General features: G+C 32.1%; 1 protein-coding gene across 3 annotated transcripts in view; it reads left to right on the top strand.

The window, feature by feature from the left end:
• Nucleotides 1–23,271, top strand: part of LOC111679747 (serine-rich adhesin for platelets) — a 170,368-nt gene that overhangs the window by 70,331 nt on the left and 76,766 nt on the right. For all 3 annotated transcript variants that reach the window (XM_023441345.2, XM_046955327.1, XM_046955326.1), the window contains one exon: nt 15,425–15,684. In XM_023441345.2, coding sequence (XP_023297113.2) covers nt 15,426–15,684 — 259 coding nt within the window. In that variant the 5' untranslated portion in view covers nt 15,425. The remainder of the gene's footprint in view (nt 1–15,424; nt 15,685–23,271) is intronic.

Genomic DNA, 23,271 nt, shown 5'->3' with positions numbered 1-23,271 from the left:
ATAGACTAGACTATAGACTAGACTATAGACTAGACTATAGACTAGACTATAGACTAGACTATAGACTAGACTATAGACTAGACTATAGACTAGACTATTGACTTGACTTCTTATCGAAAGTTTATAAGTTAGAAAAAGTATAAAAAAGATCGTAGTGGTAATCTACTAAATCTCCATTTATAGAAAACGTCAAATTTCTCTTGTTAAAAAAAAATTGCTAAATATCATTGCTTTGAAGCTCATAAATCACACACAAAAGGACTGTGGATTGTCATGCGAATTTAAGTTTTATAAAGATTCAAATCGTTTTTTTATTGTAACTAATTGTAATTAAATCCAATTATTTTATTTATCTCCTCTAATCAGTTTCGTAATAAACATCAATACCATTTGCAACCATATCGAATTCTATAGGAACACGCTGTTTTGGTTTCCTTTTGGCGAAAAGATAAAAAAATATAAATCCAATTTTTTTTCTGCTGCTGTGTGTTCATTTACTCGTGTATTTCCTCTATATAGTGATAAACGGCACAATGAAAGTTATACTTAATAAAGTTTATGAACTTTTACACAAATAGACGACTAAAGATGATGGAATGGCTGACTGGTCTGGTCTGAATATCTAAATGAATTTGCACTCTTAACAAATTGACTACAATAATGTGCAAAAGATGTTTAAGTCGAGATATGATATATTTTTGTTTGCTGCTACTACTTTTTTCATTTTTATAATGTTTAATTTAACTTTATTACATTACATTATGTAGAGCTTTTTTTGTGTTGCTTGGATCTTTGTATAATTTTTGTTTTCAAAGTTCCATGTTTTTATGACTACAACAAAACAGTATGTTTGTATAAAATATACTAAAAGTAATAACAACATTAATTTTTGTTACAAAAGCAAAAAAAAAGTAAAATGAGTACTTTTAGAAGTGAGTTGGTGCATGTGTATGATTAATAAGAGTTCCCGGTTTAAAATAAATAGAGTATTAGAGTGGAATATTACAGTGGTACAAAAAGTACTTTTTGTAAGGTACTAATGTTTGTGAAACAGGTCAATTCGGAGTGATTTCAGCAGAACGGTATACATTAGGTTACTTTAGGTTGAATACATCAAACCCGAAGAATGACACTTAGCCCACTATCGGGCCTGTTGTGCTCTACTTTCAATGAAAAAAATGCTTCATTGAATTCTTAATTTTTAATATTTAGAATCTCAGTTTCCTGGACGTAAGCACTAAGAATTTTTCAATCAGTGTTAGTAAGGAATGTTATTTCGGGAATAACATCACTTTAGATACTTGGATCTAATTTCGGCGAATAAGTGACGGTGGCAATGAAAATGATTTAGAAGTTCACTGTTCTCTACATTCGTATGTATAAGCACGTCCAAATGAATAGTTGTGATTGTAAACCTGTCCACTCAGAATAACATCATAATAACTTTAGACTTGCTCATTTTGAGGAGATTTTTTTGTCTTGCTCTTATTAGGGTCGTCACATAGGGTATTTGCAAATCTATAGTCCAGACTATAGACTGATCTATGGTCCAGACTGTAGACTGATCCATAGTCCAGACTATAGAATGATCTATAGTCCAGACTATAGACTGATCTATAGTCCACATTGTAGACCGATCTATAGTCCAGACTATCGACTGACCTAAAGTCCAGACTATAGACTGACCTATAGTCCGTTTCATTATTCTCTAACCGATAGTTAGAGAACCCCGTAGATAGTTCATGGAGCTCCCTTACCTTACATTACCTCTTGCAGAGTTTCAGTTAAAGCTTTTTTGTCTCGGACTTCTGCCTGGTGGCTTGTGTTATGATTATGCACATGGTTCTTTAAAAAAGAACCTAAGGCCATTTGCTCTAATGTTCCGCTTGACCAAGACATTCTATCAGCGTTTCAAAGTTTCCGACGAAGGTATTCTGTATTTGATATGCCATCAGACACGTCCTATGATTATGGATAACCTCCAAAAGAGTCCAGTATACATTGATGACGTGCCCTTTAGTTAGTAAGTTCGTTGGTTATTTAGTTTGTTAGTTAGATAGTTAGTTAGTTAGTTAGTTAGTTAGTTAGTTAGTTAGTTAGTTAGTTAGTAAGTTAGTTAGTTAGTTAGTTAGTTAGTTAGTTAGTTAGTTAGTTAGTTAGTTAGTTAGTTAGTTAGTTAGTTAGTTAGCTAGTTAGTTAGTTAATTAGTTAGTTAGTGTTAACCGAACCGTCCTCCTGTTTTTAGTCTAAATTTGAGAACACTCATACATACCTACACTCCTATAGTTACTGGTTCTATTACTTTATAAAAAGTACCAACTTATGGTTTTGGTACTATTATTGAGATATCAAAAATATCAAAAATCCCTATCTTCCTATAACTAGAGTAAGAGTCCATGTTATTGTTGTTCTGGTAAAATGAAATTATGATTTTCTCAATTTTTTTAATGTGAAAAGCAAACCGCAGTGGAACCAACAAAACAAAGTACTTACAGTCACAATAACAACAAAAACAACAACGACAAAAGTAGATATTTGAAATTAACACCAAAGCGTGCGATTTTTGTCTTTTGTAGATTTGTCTTCTTTGTACGTTATTACAAAGATTTGTATGTATATGACGAGGCTTATTTTATTCTTTCTTTTTTAATTCATTTAACTAATACTAAAGACAACAACAACAAGAACATCAAGAAAAACACAGAGTCATAAAGCAGCATAAACATAAATCGTGTTAAATAACAACAACAGCAGCAAGTCATATAAAGAAAAAAATATACAAACAGAAATTTAACAATATGATGTGATTTTTTTTCTTATGTTTACCATACATATGGTGATGTAGTGGTATTGATGTTGTAAAATTAAATAAAACATAAATTTAAAGCATACCTTAAGGCAGTACATTAAATGTTTTTACTACATAATTATTAACACATTCACTGGCACGGCACATAAATGTATGTTTTATTAAACAAATGTAAATGTATGTCGATTACTGAATGAGAAATGCCCTACTGTTTGTGGAGACTGCCATTATTAGTGGTAATATTAGCTAATTAATACAAGATCTGTATCTAGATATATACTTTTTTTAAATGGAAAATTGTAGCACTGGATATATCAAATCGTTTCAAAACTGCTGGGTTATTGCATAAATATTATATCTACGTAACAAAATGTTTATATGACTTATTCCTAAAAAAATATTCATAATAATTCTCGTTAGTGTTCTTTATTATATAAATTAATATTAATTAACACTCCTCCTACAGTCAACATTTTGCCTTGAACTCTAGTTGAACTCTTTTTATTGTGACTGATTAATAATTCTAATGGGGGGATGCATGCTTATTTGCAACATATTTAAGCTGTGTCATCAATTAATTGTAGCATTGACATTGCATTGCTATATATTTGTTGTTGTTGCTGTTGTGCTTAAGTAAAAACATTGTTTGTCGCACTTCATTTTCAATTAAAATTCACAATTCTTGTTAATTTGTCTACGAATTAAATAAAATGAAAGTGGTTCTAGGAAAAAAAGAAGACTTACTGTCTGTATTGGGATAAAGAACCAGAGGGATTTATTTGCTTCATACTATTACATAGTCACAATTCTTTCCCCAATAGATGAATCTCTGTTGATCGATTTGACAATATTTCAAAATGTGGATTAAAAAATTTAATATTTTATTGTAACATTTGCTTAAACCTCATTTTATATTTACATAAAACTTTATTTAATCAACCTCCCACAAATAATATGTTAATCAACCACAAAAACAACAATTGCCCCATCATCATCATAATTATGAAAATTGACATGATTATCATCATAAAATATTTTATTTCCTTGTAATTCGTACAAGTGTCACTGCTACTGTCATTGTCATTGTCACTTTCATTGAAATTTTATACAACATTTCAAATTCATCATCTCTCTCTCTCTAACAAACCAATGGAAATCATGATGACACAAATGGTTACATAGATGGATAGATGGGGTGACTAAATGAAATGAACTTTTTGTTTAATTTATACATTTATTGAAATCTAAAACACCCCCTCCCCCAAATTCAAGAGTAGTAACAAATAAAAAACAAATTATATATATTTTTTTAAATTTTGCTATCATGTGCTAAAACAAAAGTATCTGAAAACAAATATTGGTTGCTGCTGCTGTTCAATATTGATTGAATTCTATGAATAAAAATTATAAAAGTTCATTTATATATTTTTTTAACCATTATACTACAAAATTTACACATGTAACCGTAGGTGTTTTTTTTTTTTTTTGAAATGCTCCAATATTAATTGATTTAATGCAAATGGTTGGAAATTTGCCAAGTCTGTGTTCATTAAAATACATACATATTTTCATACTCTTGTCTGTGGCATTTTGTAATTTTTAAAGAAGATTATTTATTAATTTTTAGGTATAGAAGTTTTTACACATTTTTATCTTAATTATTTGCACACTTTTCTATTTTTTAACCAACTTATTCGTACTGATACATATCAAGGTTATAATTTGTGGTTGAAAAAATCGATAAATTAAGAATTTATAAAAGAGAATTTTAGAATTTTATATACACAATCACTTCGAACTTGGAAAAAATTAAAATAAAATAAGAAATTAACTAGAACAGAACTAGAACAGAAATAGAACAGAACTAGAACAGAACTAGAACAGAACTAGAACAGAACTAGAACAGAACTAGAACTAGAACAGAACTAGAACTAGAACAGAACTAGAACAGAACTAGAACAGAACTAGAACAGAACTAGAACAGAACTAGAACAGAACTAGAACAGAACTAGAACAGAACTAGAAGAGAACTAGAACAGAACTAGAACAGAACTAGAACTAGAACAGAACTAGAACAGAACTAGAACAGAACTAGAACAGAACTAGAACAGAACTAGAACAGAAATAGAACAGAACTAGAACAGAACTAGAACAGAACTAGAACAGAGCCAGAACAGAACTAGAACAGAACTAGAATAGAACTAGAACAGACCTAGAATAGAACTAGAAAAGAACAGAACTAGAACAGAACTAGAACAGAACTAGAACAGAACTAAAAACAGAACTAGAACAGAACTAGAACAGAACTAGAACAGAACTAGAACAGAACTAGAACAGAACTAGAACAGAAATAGAACAGAACTAGAACAGAACTAGAACAGAACTAGAACAGAGCCAGAACAGAACTAGAACAGAACTAGAACAGAACTGGACTAAAAAATAACTAAAGTTACTAAAAAATATCTTAATTTGAAAACTACTTTTATAAATTTGAGAATTTATTTACAAATTTATATAAACTTGTTTAAATACAAAGTCAACAAATCAATTTAATCACTGAATTCGAATGCTAGTCAATATATTGACTTTTAACCACTTAAACTAACCTCAAACATTTTCAGACTTATTTAAGTTTAAAAGCAATTTTCCAAGTAAATAAATATCAAGTTAAGTTTTAAACCTTTAATCTCTTCATCTGTATGAAGATTATTTTAACAAAAGTGTGCAAAATGATGAGTTAATTAATTTTTTATATTGGTTGTTTGTTATAGTAGTTGTTGTTAAAACTCCCCTAAGGTATTCAAACAAAATGTAACCAAAGTCCACAAACTTAAATTACAATTTTTGAGTTTTTATTCAGTCTAAGATGATGAGTATACCCCAAAAAAAAATAAGTCAAAACCACAATCTAAGTAAGACGCTGAGAACATAAATTTTAAATGATTTATTTACAATTTCTATACCAAAAACACACACAAAAAATTCTCTGATGGCATACTTTGTATATCCTTGAGCACACGCACCCACATTGTGTAGAAACAAAAGGATCTAAACAATTTCAAGGAAATCTAAACAGAAAAATTAAAGTAATTAATCATTTTTATGATAAAAGAATAAAAATGAAAATAATGTTGTAACAATAAAAGAAATCGCAAACAAAACAACATGCGATTAGAATTTAGGGAAAATCAAATTAAATTATGGAAAGTTCACATTGATCAAATATTTGAGGAAAAAACCTCAAAAAAATATTGTAAAATTACTATAATTATATAAAAAATTTCGTCAATGTGAATGTACCATATGTTGTTTTAAAGTTTACACAATCTTAGTGTGTATCGCCCATCACTGCTCTACTATGTTCATCATCTCAAAATCAAGCATAATTTGTCTAAACCCTCAAAGTATGTTAAGGTTTTGTTTTCTTTTAACAAATCATACCAAAACTTTTCTCAGCTAATCTTGAATAATTCATTTAATTAACAACTGCATTAATATTTCTCTAAAATAAATATAAAACAATTTTGTAATTTTTAAACTATTTCTCAAGATGTTGATTTTTATACTTACACCTTGAGGCTATTTCAGAACTTATTGTTTAAATCAACTCGTAACATGTTTATTACATGTTAAGAAAATAAATTATATATAAAACGGAAACCATTGATGAAATCTACTAAAATTGCTTAGAACAACGAAATCAAGAAACAATGTTAGAAAAAAAATACAAAATTTCTAAAATAATTTTTCTACGCACAGCAGCTTGCCACAACATTTACAATCACGAACTTAACAAAATACCACGAAACAAAATTGCAATAAAAACTTGTGGCAAAAAGATCCCTAAGAATTGTATTAAAAACTTTTCAAAATATACACGCTCCATTCGTACTCAGTGACGGACAGACAATTCATACATATTGTTCAACAACATAATCAAAATGACTCCAGGCGTTATATGTATGTGTGCTGCAACACAACGTCTATTCAAAACTCATATTCATTTATACCCCTAGTCCGTGTTGAATGCAATCAACAATCATTATGTAAAGTCCATGTGCCATAAATTTGTGCTACGTGATCGGTTTGTTAAGTTACTGAAGGTGTTGAAAGTGAGCACTTGTCAGTCAGGTGGCAGCATGAATATGTAGTTATGCGAATTATCTACCGTACTATTTAGTCTTAGCTAAAACATTAGCATTAGGAATATTACAAAACTAGAACAGAACTAGAATAGAACTAGAACAGAACTAGAATAGAACAAGAATAGAACTAGAACAGAACTAGAACAGAACTAGAACAGAACTAGAACAGAATTAGAACAGAACTAGAACAGAACTAGAACAGAACTAGAACAGAACTAGAACAGAACTAGAACAGAACTAGAACAGAACTAGAACAGAACTAGAACAGAACTAGAACAGAACTAGAACAGAACTAGAACAGAACTAGAACAGAACTAGAACAGAACTAGAACAGAACTAGAACAGAACTAGAACAGAACTAGAACAGAACTAGAACAGAACTAGAACAGAACTAGAACAGAACTAGAACAGAACTAGAACAGAACTAGAATAGAACTAGAATAGAACTAGAACAGAAGTAGAAGAGAACTAGAAGAGAACTAGAATAGAACTAGAACAGAACTAGAACAGAACTAGAACAGAACTAGAACAGAACTAGAACAGAACTAGAACAGAACTAGAACAGAACTAGAACAGAACTAGAACAGAACTAGAACAGAACTAGAACAGAACTAGAACAGAACTAGAACAGAACTAGAACAGAACTAGAACAGAACTAGAACAGAACTAGAACAGAACTAGAACAGAACTAGAACAGAACTAGAACAGAACTAGAACAGAACTAGAACAGAACTAGAACAGAACTAGAACAGAACTAGAACAGAGCAGAACTAGACGCTTTTCGGGGTTAAAACTCTGAACAAAAATTTCACTCGGTCAAACCTTTGATTTTAGTTCAATTATTCAAAACTTATTATGGATTTATCTTTAACTTGAAATATCGTATGTTATCATATGGTGGCAAGCGTTGGAAAATGCTTCTCATTGTGCAGCCGTCGAACGTACCTTACGAAATATTTGTTCAATTCACAATCGATGTTGTAGCGTTGTATGTCAGCAGATGCTACAATAGTCATAACAATGTTGTTGGTATTTTCTATGCAAAGGTTCTATACAACTATTACGATAATTTTTCATATGTTTTTAGAATGTCGTAAGAAAATTCAGTGTTGTCAATTGTTTATTTCAGCATATAAATAAAAAATTCAATCGATTTTAGCATAAAAAACTATAAAGTGGTAACACAGAAATTACAAACAAACAGCTGTTTACCAAAACAAAAATAGAATTTTATTAAAAACTGATTGTTATTAGTTTAAAATGTGGAATAATTAATTTGGTTTATTTTGCTCGTTTAATTAGTTTAATATTATTTTTTACTTTTGTTTACTATCACTGTTACTACACTTAGTAGATACAATATACAACTTGATTGTGAATTGAACAATTGCAATCCTGATCACGGGAGCAATGCGCACGCTGCCAACGAAGGCCTTGCTACCTAAAAATGAATTAGTTACAAGGTGACCTGATGGCGATTCAATTCTCCCTTAATCTGCAATCAAACTAAACTTCTGTGTTCTAGGGTATGGTAGTAAAAGCATAGGGCATATTCTCTTTCAGGCTCCATAACTTTTTTGTGTTTACGGGCAGAGATATTTACTATAAAATCGGGTGATATATGTATATATACGGATAGCCGGGTATCTCTGAATGACATAGTCAGGTAAACTGTATAGTTGACGAATTTGTTAAGAATGGTGCGATGAGAGAGAAAGTTGAATGTTTCGGCCTTGCTGTTTTATCTAGTTTGAATGAGTTATCTGGGATATGCCTAAAGATTATCTTAAACTTTGTAAATCAAAATAGAGAGTAATAATCAAATTGACTTCTACGAACACTAGGGTAACACCTACCAAAACCTTAACCTAATCGTACTCTCTAGTCTTTAAATTTCATGTAGCTATGTTCAATTACTTATCAATTTAACCACTTATGTACTAAACTTACAATATGTTGTAATTTTTGTATGTATACAACTAAAATGTTTACTACAACACATTCACACTACATGAAAATGCATTATAACAACCCATATATCATATAGCCAGAGCTCCTCATCAAACTCAATAATTTCAATTCATTTCATCATTAGCGCTATTAAACAACATAGTTGTACAACAGACATCATAATAATTCCTCTATTAAGCTTATATCCCTCTGAAATTGAATGAAACATCATGAACAACGAATTATAAACAGTTTTATTTAATTAAAAGGCTTAGGCAATAGCAATTGTTCCTTTTCCATATCTCTATGCCTCGATTCATTTTTGAGGAACAAATATATTTTTTAAATCAAGTTTTACACCCTACGATCGTGAATGAAGAAAGAACTACCAATAATATTGGTTTATGTTGGATCAGAATCATTTTTCAGAGGCCATAGGTGTATAAGTGTCGTGATATATTGAGATGTAAGAATCGCTGTTCTATGTATTCTAAATAATAAAGTTCTTTATAAAATCCTTAATAATTTTGTCCACTAAGGACCTTTATCAGAACATGACTAATCAGTCTAGCAATTTCCAAAGAATTGATCCATTATAGGACCGAAATAATAATGAAAGTCGGGTTATATCTTGTAAATGCAAAAATCTGGAGAATTTCACCCTTTAAACATCTTTGGTGTAGGTTCTTATAAAGTCGATCAAGCCCTTCACCTTTTTCCTACTTGTTTCTATTTTCTGTAAATGTTTCTTTGATACAATGAAATGCAAACAATAAATGGAATCAAGCATAAAGTTTTCTTTCATGATTTTATTTTTTTTTAGTTTCCCGACTCTAAAAACACAAAAACTTAAAAAGGGTGGAGTGGCTCTAAACTAAATGCTTCATTTTTAGTGTTGCTGCCACAAATGAGAAATAAAGCAACTAACAGCAATTTGTTGAAATTGAAAGTAAAAGTGTGTATGAATTAAAGTTAATTTGAAACAAAAAAAAATATATAATAATAATTTCATTTAGCCTGCGAGATGTAGTATGAATGAGGGAGGGGATTCAAGTGATGATGATTAAAGTCTTAAGGAAGTATTTATGTTTAAAAGTAAAATTAAAAATACTTATTACACGAGAAGTTACATTAAACTGAATGCCACTAGAAAGGGAGACGTATGTTTAGGATTAAATTTAATGAAGTTGCTGTGGTAACATTTAATAGCTTGAATGTAGCCGTTAGTACAGCTTAAGATTAATGACATAAGGATTTGGTGATAATATTCTATAACAAACAAGTGTTTAACCACACTCTAATAAGGAAAACATCTTCTTAAATGTTTATACCGAAACTATACCCAAAGCACCAGTCACTGGACTAGTTCTGTGTTAGTTAGTTACCGTTAAGAAGTGTTGTCAAGTTCCTTTGAGATTTTTATTTATTCACCTCAAAATCAAATTCTGTCTCTTAACAAAATTCTTCAAATCAATCAATGCTTATGATGGAAATATAAAGCTCAAGTATTTTTTGTCTAAAAATTTCAATATTGAAATTTCACACATAAAATTTGAGATTTTTGAAAAAAAATCTATTAGTTAAAATCAATAAATCTTTTACGCATCCATAAATCTTTCATGCTGAGTCAATTATACAAGTTGAAGTATTAAATCTATTGCTGGAATAAAAAAATTATAAACAACGAATAGATACTAAAACACACATACGTATGCAAAGAAATGAACCCTGCAATTTCGATAAACTATTACTATTCTCCAAATTAAGCAGCGAAATAGCAACCACAAGTAGCTTGGGTGTTCACTAGTTGTGTCAAGTTAACTACCCAGCAGTTCGACAAAGAGTCAATACATATGAAAAAGACATTAATTTTCACTAATTACTGGATAATTGTAATTCGTATGTTTTGGATCATTCGTCACGAATGTACCCTTTGTAATCGAGAATGAAGACAGTCGTCACTTTAGTGTTCTCTTTGTAACCGGGAGCGGAGACAGTCGTCTCTTTACTGTCCTCAAGCAACCTAGAGATTATACTTTTAAAAGTTGTTGTACTTCCGAAAGTAGCTTTTACCCATCTTTTGAATATATGATTATTACTTTCTACTAATATGCCACCATCTGGTTGACTCAAATTCATATCTTTCGGGTTAATCGTCACTTTATTGTCCCATAGTATTCTAGAGAGTAGACACTCGAAATTTTTAAATTTTAGTTCCATTAATATCTTACCACCTGGCTGACTCCAATTCGTAAGTTTTTGGTCTTTTGTCACAAATAAACTCTTTGTAATCGAGAATGAAGACAGTCGTCACTTTAGTGTCGCCTTTGTAAGCGAGAGCGGAGGCAATCGTCTCTTTACTGTCTCCAAGTACTCTAGAGATTAGACTCTTAAAAGTTGTTTTCGTTTTATTGAACTTCCGAAAGTAGTTATTTTACCCATCTTTTATATCTTTCGGGACAATCGTCACATTGATGTCTCATAGTATTCTAGAGAGTAGACACTTGAAATTTTGAACCTTTATTTCCATTAATATCTTACTACCTATTGGCTCCAATTTTCATGTTTTGGGCCATTCATCAAGAATAAAAGTAAATCGTCACTATCCCAGAACTAGGCCATGTCCTAGTTTTATAGCAAGAAAAGTAGCGCCAGTTAAATAGCTAGTAATGTGACTGACTTCCAAGAACCCATTTGGAGATTACCATCCTTTGACTATTTTTGACCTGTCTCTTTGTAGGGTGTAGGGTGACGATTGACTTCCTCGTAGGACAAGTTAGCTAGTCAGTTAGTTAGTTAATTAGTTAGTTAGTTAGTTAGTTAGTTAGTTAGTTAGTTAGTTAGTTAGTTAGTTAGTTAGTTAGTTAGTTAATTAAGTAGTTAGTTTGTTAAATCCGAAGTAATACATATATATTTATACGCTTTACCGCACATATTGCGTTATTCTTGACCGGTGTCACTCATTTCATACAACAATGCAAATAGCTCTTTGTTCTGTCGGGTATTTATAGCTTCATTTATTTCTACCAACATAGGAGTATCTGTCTATGGTATAAATTTATCAATACCTGATATTTATTCTGCATATAAAATAGCTGGCTGATGAAGAAGATTGACAATTCATTTGTTTTCTGTTCATTGTAGAGATTTATTAAATGCGGCCATAAATTAATCAACAGATTCTTTTGTTGTGTGTAGAGTGTATGAGAATAAATAGCTTAAAAGCAGCTGAATCTGATGAATAATATAAAGTATGTTTAAATCCACTGCAAGATTAATAATTAAATTAAAGCAAGTATTTTGGTATTTGATGCTATTACAGCTCTGATACGTTTATAGCAGTCTTGACACTTATATACATCTTTTATAAAAAAAGTTATATTACTTGTTTGGAATTAGTGTGATTGGAGTCTGCGGTTAAAAGCATGTGTAGCTCGAAAAATAGTTGTCTTTCTAATAGTGGACACCTAATCGAATTTCTTAGGAATTTCCAGAATTGAATTTGATATTGCAGTGTTGCAAATTTCCGACTCGAATTCCAATGGAGATTTGGCCATGTCCTTATGCGCCCGACTCTCTGACTCGATTTCGAGGAATTGAACTTGATATATGTTAGATTATGTTCATAAGGCAGCCAGACTTTGTAACAGCGTACTTGGTTCCATTTTTGTTTAATCCCATTGTAATACCCAGATGGAATTCTTCTTAACTCCAATTGTTATATAGAGATTATGAAATGCTGTTATCTGCTATCACTATTTCCATTATGAAATCTATTAAATTCCTTAATAACGTTTGGGTTTATTCCAAATAGTTCAACTATGATAACCATATTCATTCTCTATTAATAATAAAGTGATTAATCATCTTCTTACTTCCTAAGTCGTTGAAAGAGAGAACTCATATGATGAGTTTCCTTCAGAAACTTATCATTATTTTTGTCATAGAGTCATCATACGAATCCCATGTTAACTTTAAAATTTGACAAGTTAATTCCGTTGACCACCTAATCATTTGACCGTTATGCTTATTTTTGAACTAGTAAATTACAATTCGCAAGCAGTATCCCCAACGACTTCAATTGATTAGCTATACTATTATACCTTATAATAGTTTTGATCATCGTTTCTGAACTATTGTGGAGCTTAGCTTTGGCAACAAAAGCAAGTAGACTTCAGAAATATCTTGCAGCTATTCCGGCCACATCCCAGTTACCGGAATGTTTAGGCATCTGTAGTCATTTTACTTTTTGCATTCAAGTAGTAAAACTTTCATATACGTTCCCACGACAATTGGATCTTCAATCCGGAACGACGCGAGTCATACAAGTAGACTTCAGAAATATCTTGCAGCTATTCCGGCCACATCCCAGTTACCGGAATGTTTAGGCATCTGTAGTCATTTTACTTTTTGCATTCAAGTAGTAAAACTGTCATATACGTTTCCACGACAATTGGATCTTCGATCCGGAACGACGCGAGTCATACTCGGCCAAAGATTGTCAACCCAGCGATAGTTGTATTAAACGAAATTTTTTCCCCAGAAAAGAACTATCGGCCACAGTCGAGCTGTTATAACAACAACTATCATATTATTATACCCTTCGCTTTCGTGAGAAGGGTATATATAAGTTTGTCATTCCGTTTGTAATTTCAATAATATAATTTTCCGACCCTATAAAGTATATATATTCTGGATCCTTATAGATAGCGGAGTCGAATAAGCCATGTCCGTCTGTCTGTCTGTTGAAATTAGTTTTTAGAGGATCCCAGATATCGGCGAGATCCGAATCTTCAATAATTCTGTTAGACATGCTTTCGAGAAGATCGCTATTTAAAATCAGAAAAATCGGTCGGTAAATAACGGAGATATGAGCAAAAATCCGAGACAACCTCTAAAAATTTTATCAAAAAATGTCATATTTTTTTCATGCTTTGTTAAATAAGCAACAACAACACTGTATATTAGAAAACGTTTGTTTTTATGTATTTTTAATATTATGCATTCCTGAAAAGTTTTTGGAGTGTACGAGTTTTTTGCAAGATATTTTCTTGTTTGAAAATATCGTTGTTGTTTTTAAAATTTTTTTGCAATTTTTACGCTCTTGCTATGAGTTTTATTTATGATCGGGTTGTGTACGTGTGAATTGCCGAAAATCTTCGTAATTAGAACAATATGAACGCGCAACGCTGGTTTAAAATACACTACGGTGAAGGGTATATAAGATTCGACACAGCCGAATGTAGCACTCTTACTTGTTTTATTTATATTAGTTCTTTATTTATATTATTCGGTATCCAATGTACGAAGCTTTTTCAGCACAATTTCGAAATACAATATGCTAATTTCTCAAGTTCTAGCTTTTTTAGAATATAGACTGCTGTTGAATTTCTGAAAACACATCCTTCATTCGAAAGGCGTTCAACTTTTGGAAATGAACCTTAATTCAGTGATGGCCTTTGATCACGATCTCCTTCGATGAGCTTTCCTTTTAAAGCTTTATTTCAACTTACCACGTCTTTCAGGATTTAGAGAAAATAGAGTATTTGATTGCTGCAATACATTGTTACTTAAATTATATGTCTGTTAAAATTATACTCTAAAAGGGCCAAAAGAAATCATATATCGATTTTAATGAGATTTGACCAAAACGTTTTCAAGACGTTGGTAAATCAAAGCAGAAGTTATTTTAAGTGATGTTGCTGTTTTACATTGTTGCAAAATTAGCACAAATGTTGTATAGGCTCCGCACTACAGTAGTGTAGAGTATAAAAATAGTTACCTCCATTCAAGTGTTAATAATATGGCCTCCCTATATAAGAAATTATTTAAATCATATTTATAGTTTTTTTCCAATTCACAGCATCATAAAAATAACTAAATAACAACAACAACATGAAATGAATAAACGATAGAATCATAATTTCAAATATAATTTCCGGTTTATTTATTTCCTGTCATTTCGCATACTAAAAGATGACAATTTTTGTAATATTTGCAACGTTTTTTATAGCATATGAGAAAAAGTTGTGCAGACATATATGTTTGTATAAATTGTGTTGATAATATTTACTAACTTGGCCTTCCACAGTTGGCCGGGTGTGCCAAGGCAATAATGTCTCTATAACTTGGTTGCACTATCCATGTCGTTCCCTTTCTCTATTACTAAACGTATGACAAAAAATTTAGGTCATATTTAAACTGCTTATGATGATTTAACTTAGTAATAGGTATGAGAGGTAGAGGGGGGTGTAGTTTAGTTGCAATAATAACATTATAGCCCTATAATAGTAGTTATATGGTTAAATGGAAATTAAAAGGGCATTTTATTCCATTAATAAGAAAAAGAAATTAGAAAAATTTCACAAGAAGCATACAACGTTGTCGATTTAACACTTTAAAGGATTTTGTATCCAACGAACTATACGCAGGAAATAACTTTTAATAGTTTGTTAACTTTTCTATAATAATAAATAATTATATTTGTTTTCATTTCCTTTTTCTTTTTGTTCATTTTCAGCATGTCTGGCGGTTTAATGTCTTGTGTAAGGGAAAATTCCCCTCCCTTAGATATGGATGTTAATGTTTCGGGTCCGCTTTCTTTGCCAGAGCCCAACATTAATAACTCCGACCTAATGGGCAGTGTACACTCATCATCACATCATAATATTATGACTTCTACGCCGCTGGCGGCTCAACCCTCATCATCTTTACATGCAGAGAGTGTAGGTGGCGGTGCGGGTGCAGGTTTTACACCAACTGCCACACCACCCAATACAGGTAAGTGTCCAGAAGTACTTTTTATTTTTGTAAAAAGAAACTTAATCAATTTTCTTAGATTTTTTTCCTGCTCTTCATATTTCTCTTGCTCCTTTAGCCACTTAAGTTAAGGGACTTTTTTCAATTCAATATTTCCTATCCTCTTTGTCTTTTTTTGTATTATGTACATGTATTTGTACCTGTAAAATTTTCTTATACCAAAGTCATTTTTCATATATGCAAAATAACGAGAGGAAAGTGTCAGTAACTTTCAAGGACTTTATCAGTTGTTTTTTCATGTTATTGCTTTCTTTGTGGTTTCAAGTGATCACTTGAAATTTTACAAAACTTTGACCTTTTCTCTTTTTTGCTGAATTTTCTATGGAATGGGGAAAATCAATTTATGTTTAAATTTTTTATACCTAAAGTATAAATTTTCATTTAAAATTATAAAGTTTTCTTTTGATAGTTTTTACAAGTGGTTACTTGTAAGTAACTTCTTAAGAAATATTTTGTATAAAATATAACAGCAATAAAGAAAAAAGTTTTTATAAAAACCTTAAAAAGGAAAAATGTTTGCTACACATTTTTGGGACTTACTCTGTAATAGTATGTAAAAAGAGCTGATATTGCTAACACAATATCTGCTTTGGTAGTGTGAGTTGTAGGTTGTCGATTGTATGGACCCCCGAATTCTTCTTACAGTCGTAACAAACTCGTTTAGTATTTACGATTGTATTCTAAGTCAAACTCAAGAACCTCCGAATTCTTCTTGAGTTCGTGTAGTATTGTATTCTTAGTCGAAATCAAAAACCTCTAAATGCTTTTTAACTGTACGTGTAATATTTGCGATTGTATTCTTAGTCGAAATCAAGAACCTTTGAATACTTCTTGACTTTGTGTATTATTAACGATTGTATTCTTAATCGAACTCAAGAACCTCCGCACACTTTCCGACTTCGAGTAATTTGTGTGGTAGCTGTGCAGATTAAACAACTAATCGTAGAACGAATAGACACTGAAATTAACAAGAAACCTCGGTAGAAAACGGCGATAAAATACCTTTTCCTTTTATTTTATAGTCCAACATCTCCCGAATAATCATCATACCTAACATCCATCACCATTCACGCCAGCACGCTTTCCATGCATTCGTCATAGTCATTCTACATGCGAAACTTTCACCGCACTTGATACCAACTTATTTCTAACGTTAAGTGCCGCTGTCTCCCCTCTGCTACCCCCGGGGCATGTTTCCGTGATAAGTGTCCCATCATGGTATATTGCAATCCCGGGGTAAAGAGGTGCTACCAGTACCTCTAGTTTGCCGGGACTATAAACTGGTGTTTACAGTTTATTTTTTGGCTTGATCATAAATGAATTGAAAAGAGGTCTAACCAGAGCACCACATAATCTGGTACTACAGGTGGCAAATTGCCCGCATGACTATGTCCTGGCTGGTCAGTTTGTTGAGGTTCCTTCGGGATCCACGTAGTGGCTGTGGTTGAAAGCCAAATTGTGGGAAGAAGGTGCTTGGTTAAAAGACTGATACACGGTGAAATATTAATATGATCCGTGTTTCATACTACCAGTTACGTCCCTCTAGGTGCTGTTGCCGAAACAACAATGCCATTGTAGTGTGGTTGGGCGACATTATGTCGGGGAAGATTGCTCATGACACGTGTTTTCCCCAACGTGACTTCTATGGCAAGAGATTAGATAGCTCGAGTACTTCAGCAAAGTGCTGTGGACCGGAACATCCATGTACAAAAATTGTACAACCTGCGTGTAAGGGCCACAAGCGAGGTACTCACGTAAAGCACTTCGACTACATGTCTCCCCTTTGTTTTCTCGGCAGTGCAACGAACGTATTCCGAATCATTGATTTCAATCAGTTATCTTGCCCCGAGTTTGGATTTAAACTACAGCCACCATGTACACTCCAAAAGGTTCTCTTTAATAACCTAAACAAGGCAATGTCTGAAACTCTGCTCTGAAGGCTACTAGTTTCCGTGGTCCCAGGTTTGACTTTTGGGTTAAATCCTTTTAAGGAAAGGCCGGGTATATATATGGAACCAACTTTTGTAGTACAGGAAGATTAAGAATATTGGTAGCACTTCATTTCTCCCGGATTGCAGTAACACCAAACCTTCTTGGTGTTCAATGTGACATGGTGGAGAGAGTGGCGTTTATGTTTGTGGCAGTGAATAGGGCGAAGTCAGCTAAATCGCTCTCTGATATGTTAAAGCATAATAGTCTTGAGGTCACACTAATGTCGTCCAGTTTCAAAACAACAAATTAATAGAAAATGAAACTTTTCTGGGTTTCATATCATTTAGACATAGCCATAATGTGAACTTTCTTAGACAAAGGGGATTTCGCGACATTAGTTAGAAGAACTCCTTCAAGCTATAAATATATTATTACGATGACCATATCTGTTCGAAAGCTCAATATTAAAACTCTTTATGCTAGCGGAGTCAGCATTCTAGTCTTGATGGTAAGTGAATTTCGTCCAGTTACAAAATAACAAACTATTCAAAATTGAAGCTCCTCGGGGTTCATATCATTCAGATATAGTAATAACATGAACTCTCTGAGACGAAGGTGATTTCAACACATTAGTTGGAAGAACTTAACATCAAATCACTTTATGTTGTTCGAAAATCTTTGGCTTTATTGAGACCTTAGCGTGTGCGTTTACATCTGAATATAAATGTATCGTTAGAGCACTGTAAGTAGGCTAAGATATATCATTTTCCACTTAATAACTGTAGCACTAATTATACCCTCTATGTCTAGAATTAATACTTGCTTGAAGGATTTAAGGAATATCGTTTGTTCGGACCTCGGTTTCGATTTGGGCTCGATGATCATAAGATTGATTGTCTCTATAACATAACAGAACTTTATACATTGTGTGGTCTCCTGTAACTTAGTATTTCAGTGCATTAAACCTGAGCTCTGTTAAGGGAGCGCACAAAAGATCCTATTGTTTTAAGGTTCCAGTATTAAGTAATCGAAAATTCTCGATGTTATGCTGGACTGAGTACATGTTTGAGATGCTAGAAAAATATTAAAGAATAAAAAACTTAGAAGTTTTAGGCAACTGTTGAAAAACGAATTTATAACAATTTCTCATTTTGAATAACCGAGAATAGTCGAGAAATTGTATGATAAAACACCCTTTATTTTTCATCAAATTCCAATTAAATGATTCGCAACGCTCTGACATATTTAGGATGATCTCTTTTTGCGGCTGTTTCATCCATGATAAGAAACCATCATCATTATTTTCATAATCTATTTTACTTATTGGATTTCACTTTTTGATTCTTTGACTTTTTGTATTTGTCTATTAAGCCTTTTACTAGATAGTTGTTGTTGTTGTTGCAATAACCAAAACTCCTTTGGGGGAATAAACCTAGAAAAAAATAGTTATGAAGATGGAAACATTTAATACATTGTCAGTTGTGTATGATGATGAGGTTGTAGATGATTATGTTGGAAACAAGGAATAAATAAGAAGAATACAATAAAACAGCAGAAAGGTCTTTTACGTTTAGGTATTTGCTTAAATCTATAGAGGATTTTTAGATGGAATTTGTATGGATTTTTTTCTTATCTTAATGGTAGGCAAATAGAAAAAAATCTATGAAAATTACTTTACTATAAAAAACCCAAAAAAAGAACAGAAGATAGAAAAGACCAAGGGATTAAGTTCTATTTGCAAAAGTATCAAACATAAGAAAATCAAGGATCTTATGGAAAAATAAACTATTATTTAAAGAAAAAAAATAATCATATTTTACTTTAGTTTTAACAATTTCCATAAACAGCTTTTCTCCTTAATTTGTTTGTTAGTTTTTGCATTTTGTTTATTCTTTGATTTTTTAGTTCCAAGAAATATCACTTTCATGCATCTGCAACACGCGCTTTAAGTCCGCCTTTACATCGCATTTTCTTTTCTTTTTTTCGTGTGTGTTTGACTTGCAAAATAAAAACTGAAAGAAAAACATCAACGTCATTCCATGAATCAACGTCTTTCATTCATTATTCAGTCTTTAATATTTTTCATATGAATTTTTAAGTTTTTCTTTTACATATCATATTGTTGTTGTTGAAAATAACATCAGTTTAAAAAGTTATCAAGAGGAAAATATACTAGAAATAAAATTGAAAATAAAAGCAAAACTTAAGTGATGTGATGTTGGGTAAAAGTAAAGAAAAATATGAAGAAGAAGAAAAAACCCTAGAAATGCTGTTCGCCTTTTGCACTTTAAACGGCAAGAGTTGCTTGAAATTGTTTTCCTCAAAATCATTTTAAGTTTTCTATTATTTTTTATTGTTGTCTATAGGTAGTGTATACTTTGAGTTTTGAGACCACATGCACAAGTACTTCTTATATACTACCTATGTAAAGTAAAACTACAATATCTGAAGTATGTATTTCGATGTGTTTAGTTGTCGTTTATTGGAACACACTTGTGATAAAGGTATATGGAAAATATTAAAAACAGTCTATAGAATTTGTTTAAATGTAAATTAAAAAGAAATCTAAACAAAATTTGCCTCTTTCAAAGAATTTTCCATGATATCGGTCAATTATCCTATACTCTAAAACTATTTTATCGGAACAGTCCCTTTGTAAATAACTTTCTTAAATAAATTAGTAAATATTTATCGTGAAGACTTTCATAAGATTTGAATAGGTATAAACACCAACTTTATATTGTCAATACATTCGACAAGCGAAATAGATGCACTATATCCTATTGAAGATCCGAAGCTTGATTCTAATAAAGTTCTCATATAAAACAATAGCTTTTATCGAAGTAATTCTCTAGGTCTTTCAAATCACCGAGTTTTAAAAACTTTGGAATATGGAATAAAAACCGAATTACGACCTCAACCATACTGTAATAGTTAATCTGATTTTACGCAATCACATGATCATTGAGGAACAAGAACAGAGATACACTAGATCATATTCTTAATGATCCATAGTTTGATTCTATTAAACTTCTAATATAAACCGATAGCTTTTAACAAAGTAATTCTTTAGGTCTTTCAAATTACCAAGTTTTAAAATGAACTTTGGAATAGGGAATAAAAAAGGAATTACGACCTTAACCACACTGACTTATCACAATCACACGATCTTTAAGGTACAAGATTAATATATCAATCAATGAGATCAATATATGAAACATGTGGTACTAAAGACATCTTTAAACTCACATGGTTTAGTTTCGGATTTTCACGTGCAGGTATTGGACTCCTTCTGAGAAAATAGGACCAACTTTGGTGATATATTTGATCAATTTAAATCACCTAGTCCAAATGTATAAAAGATTTGCAACAAAGGCATTATATAGCCTTGACATATGCAAATATACATTTCCTACCACAGATGGCCCAATATACCAACTTCATAGTCCAATTGCAAAGTGGTTTCTATTCCCAAGAAACGAAAAGTCCTCACATACGCCATGTTTAGCTGCACATGATCTCATTCCCTCGGGTGTATGTTTTTAAAAAGCTTTTGCTCTTTTTGTATCACTTTGGCGTTATAAAACGTAAACAATAAAAGGCGACCGAAAACTTTATATTCTACAGTGGAGTTACTGTGATACTAAGTGTTGAAAATGAGTATTAAATGTATATGATAGAGGATAACTGTAGGGGTATACGGATCTCATCAGGCCGTATATCTAGTGAGAGTCTATCGGTTGTTGTTCTCTTATGAGTGTGTTGGATGAATTAGTACTTAGTGTAAAAGTTTAACCATCGAATTCACCTCCTTGTCCGGGTTTGTTCAGAGAAAACTCAGTGTTTTTCCATGGAATGATTCATACTTTGGTTTACTGGTTTCCTCTCTATGTGCTGTTACTGACATAACAGAGGCCATCCCATGTGCGTGATTGTATAGTTAAGCAACGGGGCCGCCATGGTCAGAGATTAGACAACTTAAAAACTTGAGCAAAGTGCACATATACTTGGAAATGTTGGAAATATAATGACATTGATTTTATTGACCATGTTGTTTGTAGTCTGCCTGAAAAGACACCCCCGGGCATTAATCCTTGGGTAGATAGGTGCTACCAATACCTCTACTCGGTCGGGACTATAAATCGGTGTTTACAGTCTACTGCCTGGCTTAGTCCTTGCATAGATTGAAAATAGGTCTTACCAGAGAACCACATAATCGGGTAGTACGGATGGCCAGTTGCCTGCAGGACTATGTCATGGCTGGTCAGTTGGTTGAGGTTCCTTCGGGATCCACTAGTGGCTGTGATTAAAACCCAAATTCGCGAAGAGTGAGTTGCGATTAAAAGACTGATATAAGGTATAGTCAATATTTTGGGATAAGAAGTGATTGTGGGACTAAACATTGGAAATGAGTTGGTATTAGTTGTATATGGTACGTAAACAGAAGTGATGTTTTACATCTAGGAAGTTAAGCAACGGGGCAGCAATGGTCAGAGATTAGATTGTGCATGGACCGGCTGAATCCATATACAAAAATTCCAACCTGCGTACAAGATACACAATGGGGCAGTGGTGAGTTGTTTACTTTTTACTTACCCAGTGCTTGAAAAAGTACCACTATGAGATAGGGCAACATGCCTCACGTAAAAAACTTCGACATTCTGCCTGCCTGAGAAGCAGAATAAGAGATAGACTGTCTAAGGATTTACTTGCCTGATGATTATAATCGAATTCCGATGACAGAGCGGCTGGGTTGAAGATCATGTTACAGAACGCAGAACATCTAAAAAACAGTGGAAATATCTTCTGATAGCCAAAGAGATATTAGATATGGGTACCGATCGGCAATGCAAAAACTTTCAAAGTTGCTATAGCAGAAAAGGATATTTGAAGAATTCAACCCATTCCGTGTAGTAAGAACACAGAAGCTCAAATGATGGTATTTTGGTTATTAGTTGCTTTTGGATCATACCCTTTCCTGTCCCAAGAAGCCTTATGTTCTTTCTGAAGATGTTACAAATATTTGTTTTTCACAAAACTCTATCTAGTTTAGCTTACCTACAGTAGCGTACACCTTTATTACATACGCTCAACAGACATAAAAACGCATTAAACAAATTGTCAGAAAAAGTGGTGCTGAAAGTGAAAAAATATAAAAAAAGAAAACTAGAAATAAAAAGAAACTACTAGAAATAAGTGTAACATTTGCATTAGTAATAAATGGGGAAAAATAAAAGAAATAAATAAGATTTTTTATAAACCCTGAACATCTCTACTTTAACAGAACTTTAATAATAAAGATAAATTTCGTTATATATTTTAGTTTTTAAGTACAAAGTAAAAAAAACGACCACCAGGTGTGTTATTAAAAATATACGCAAAATACAATTTCAAATACTTACCACCCCTCGCCCCCTGTGAGTAAAGAAATAATGTAAATGACATATATTTATAAACATTGTAAAAGCTTAATTTATTTTTGCGTGTTTTATTTGCACTACATAATACAAATACTATTACCTCATAAACGTAATGTGCTATAATTTGCCACTTAACTGTGTAATTTTGTTAAAAGAAATTTGTAATTGAAATATATTTTTTGTTGCTGCTGCAAAC

This window comes from Lucilia cuprina, chromosome 6, assembly GCF_022045245.1.
Source record: "Lucilia cuprina isolate Lc7/37 chromosome 6, ASM2204524v1, whole genome shotgun sequence".
Lineage (NCBI taxonomy): Eukaryota > Metazoa > Arthropoda > Insecta > Diptera > Calliphoridae > Lucilia > Lucilia cuprina.
The sequence above is the reverse complement of the archived record's forward strand: the minus strand, read 5'-3'. Positions and strand labels throughout refer to the sequence as shown.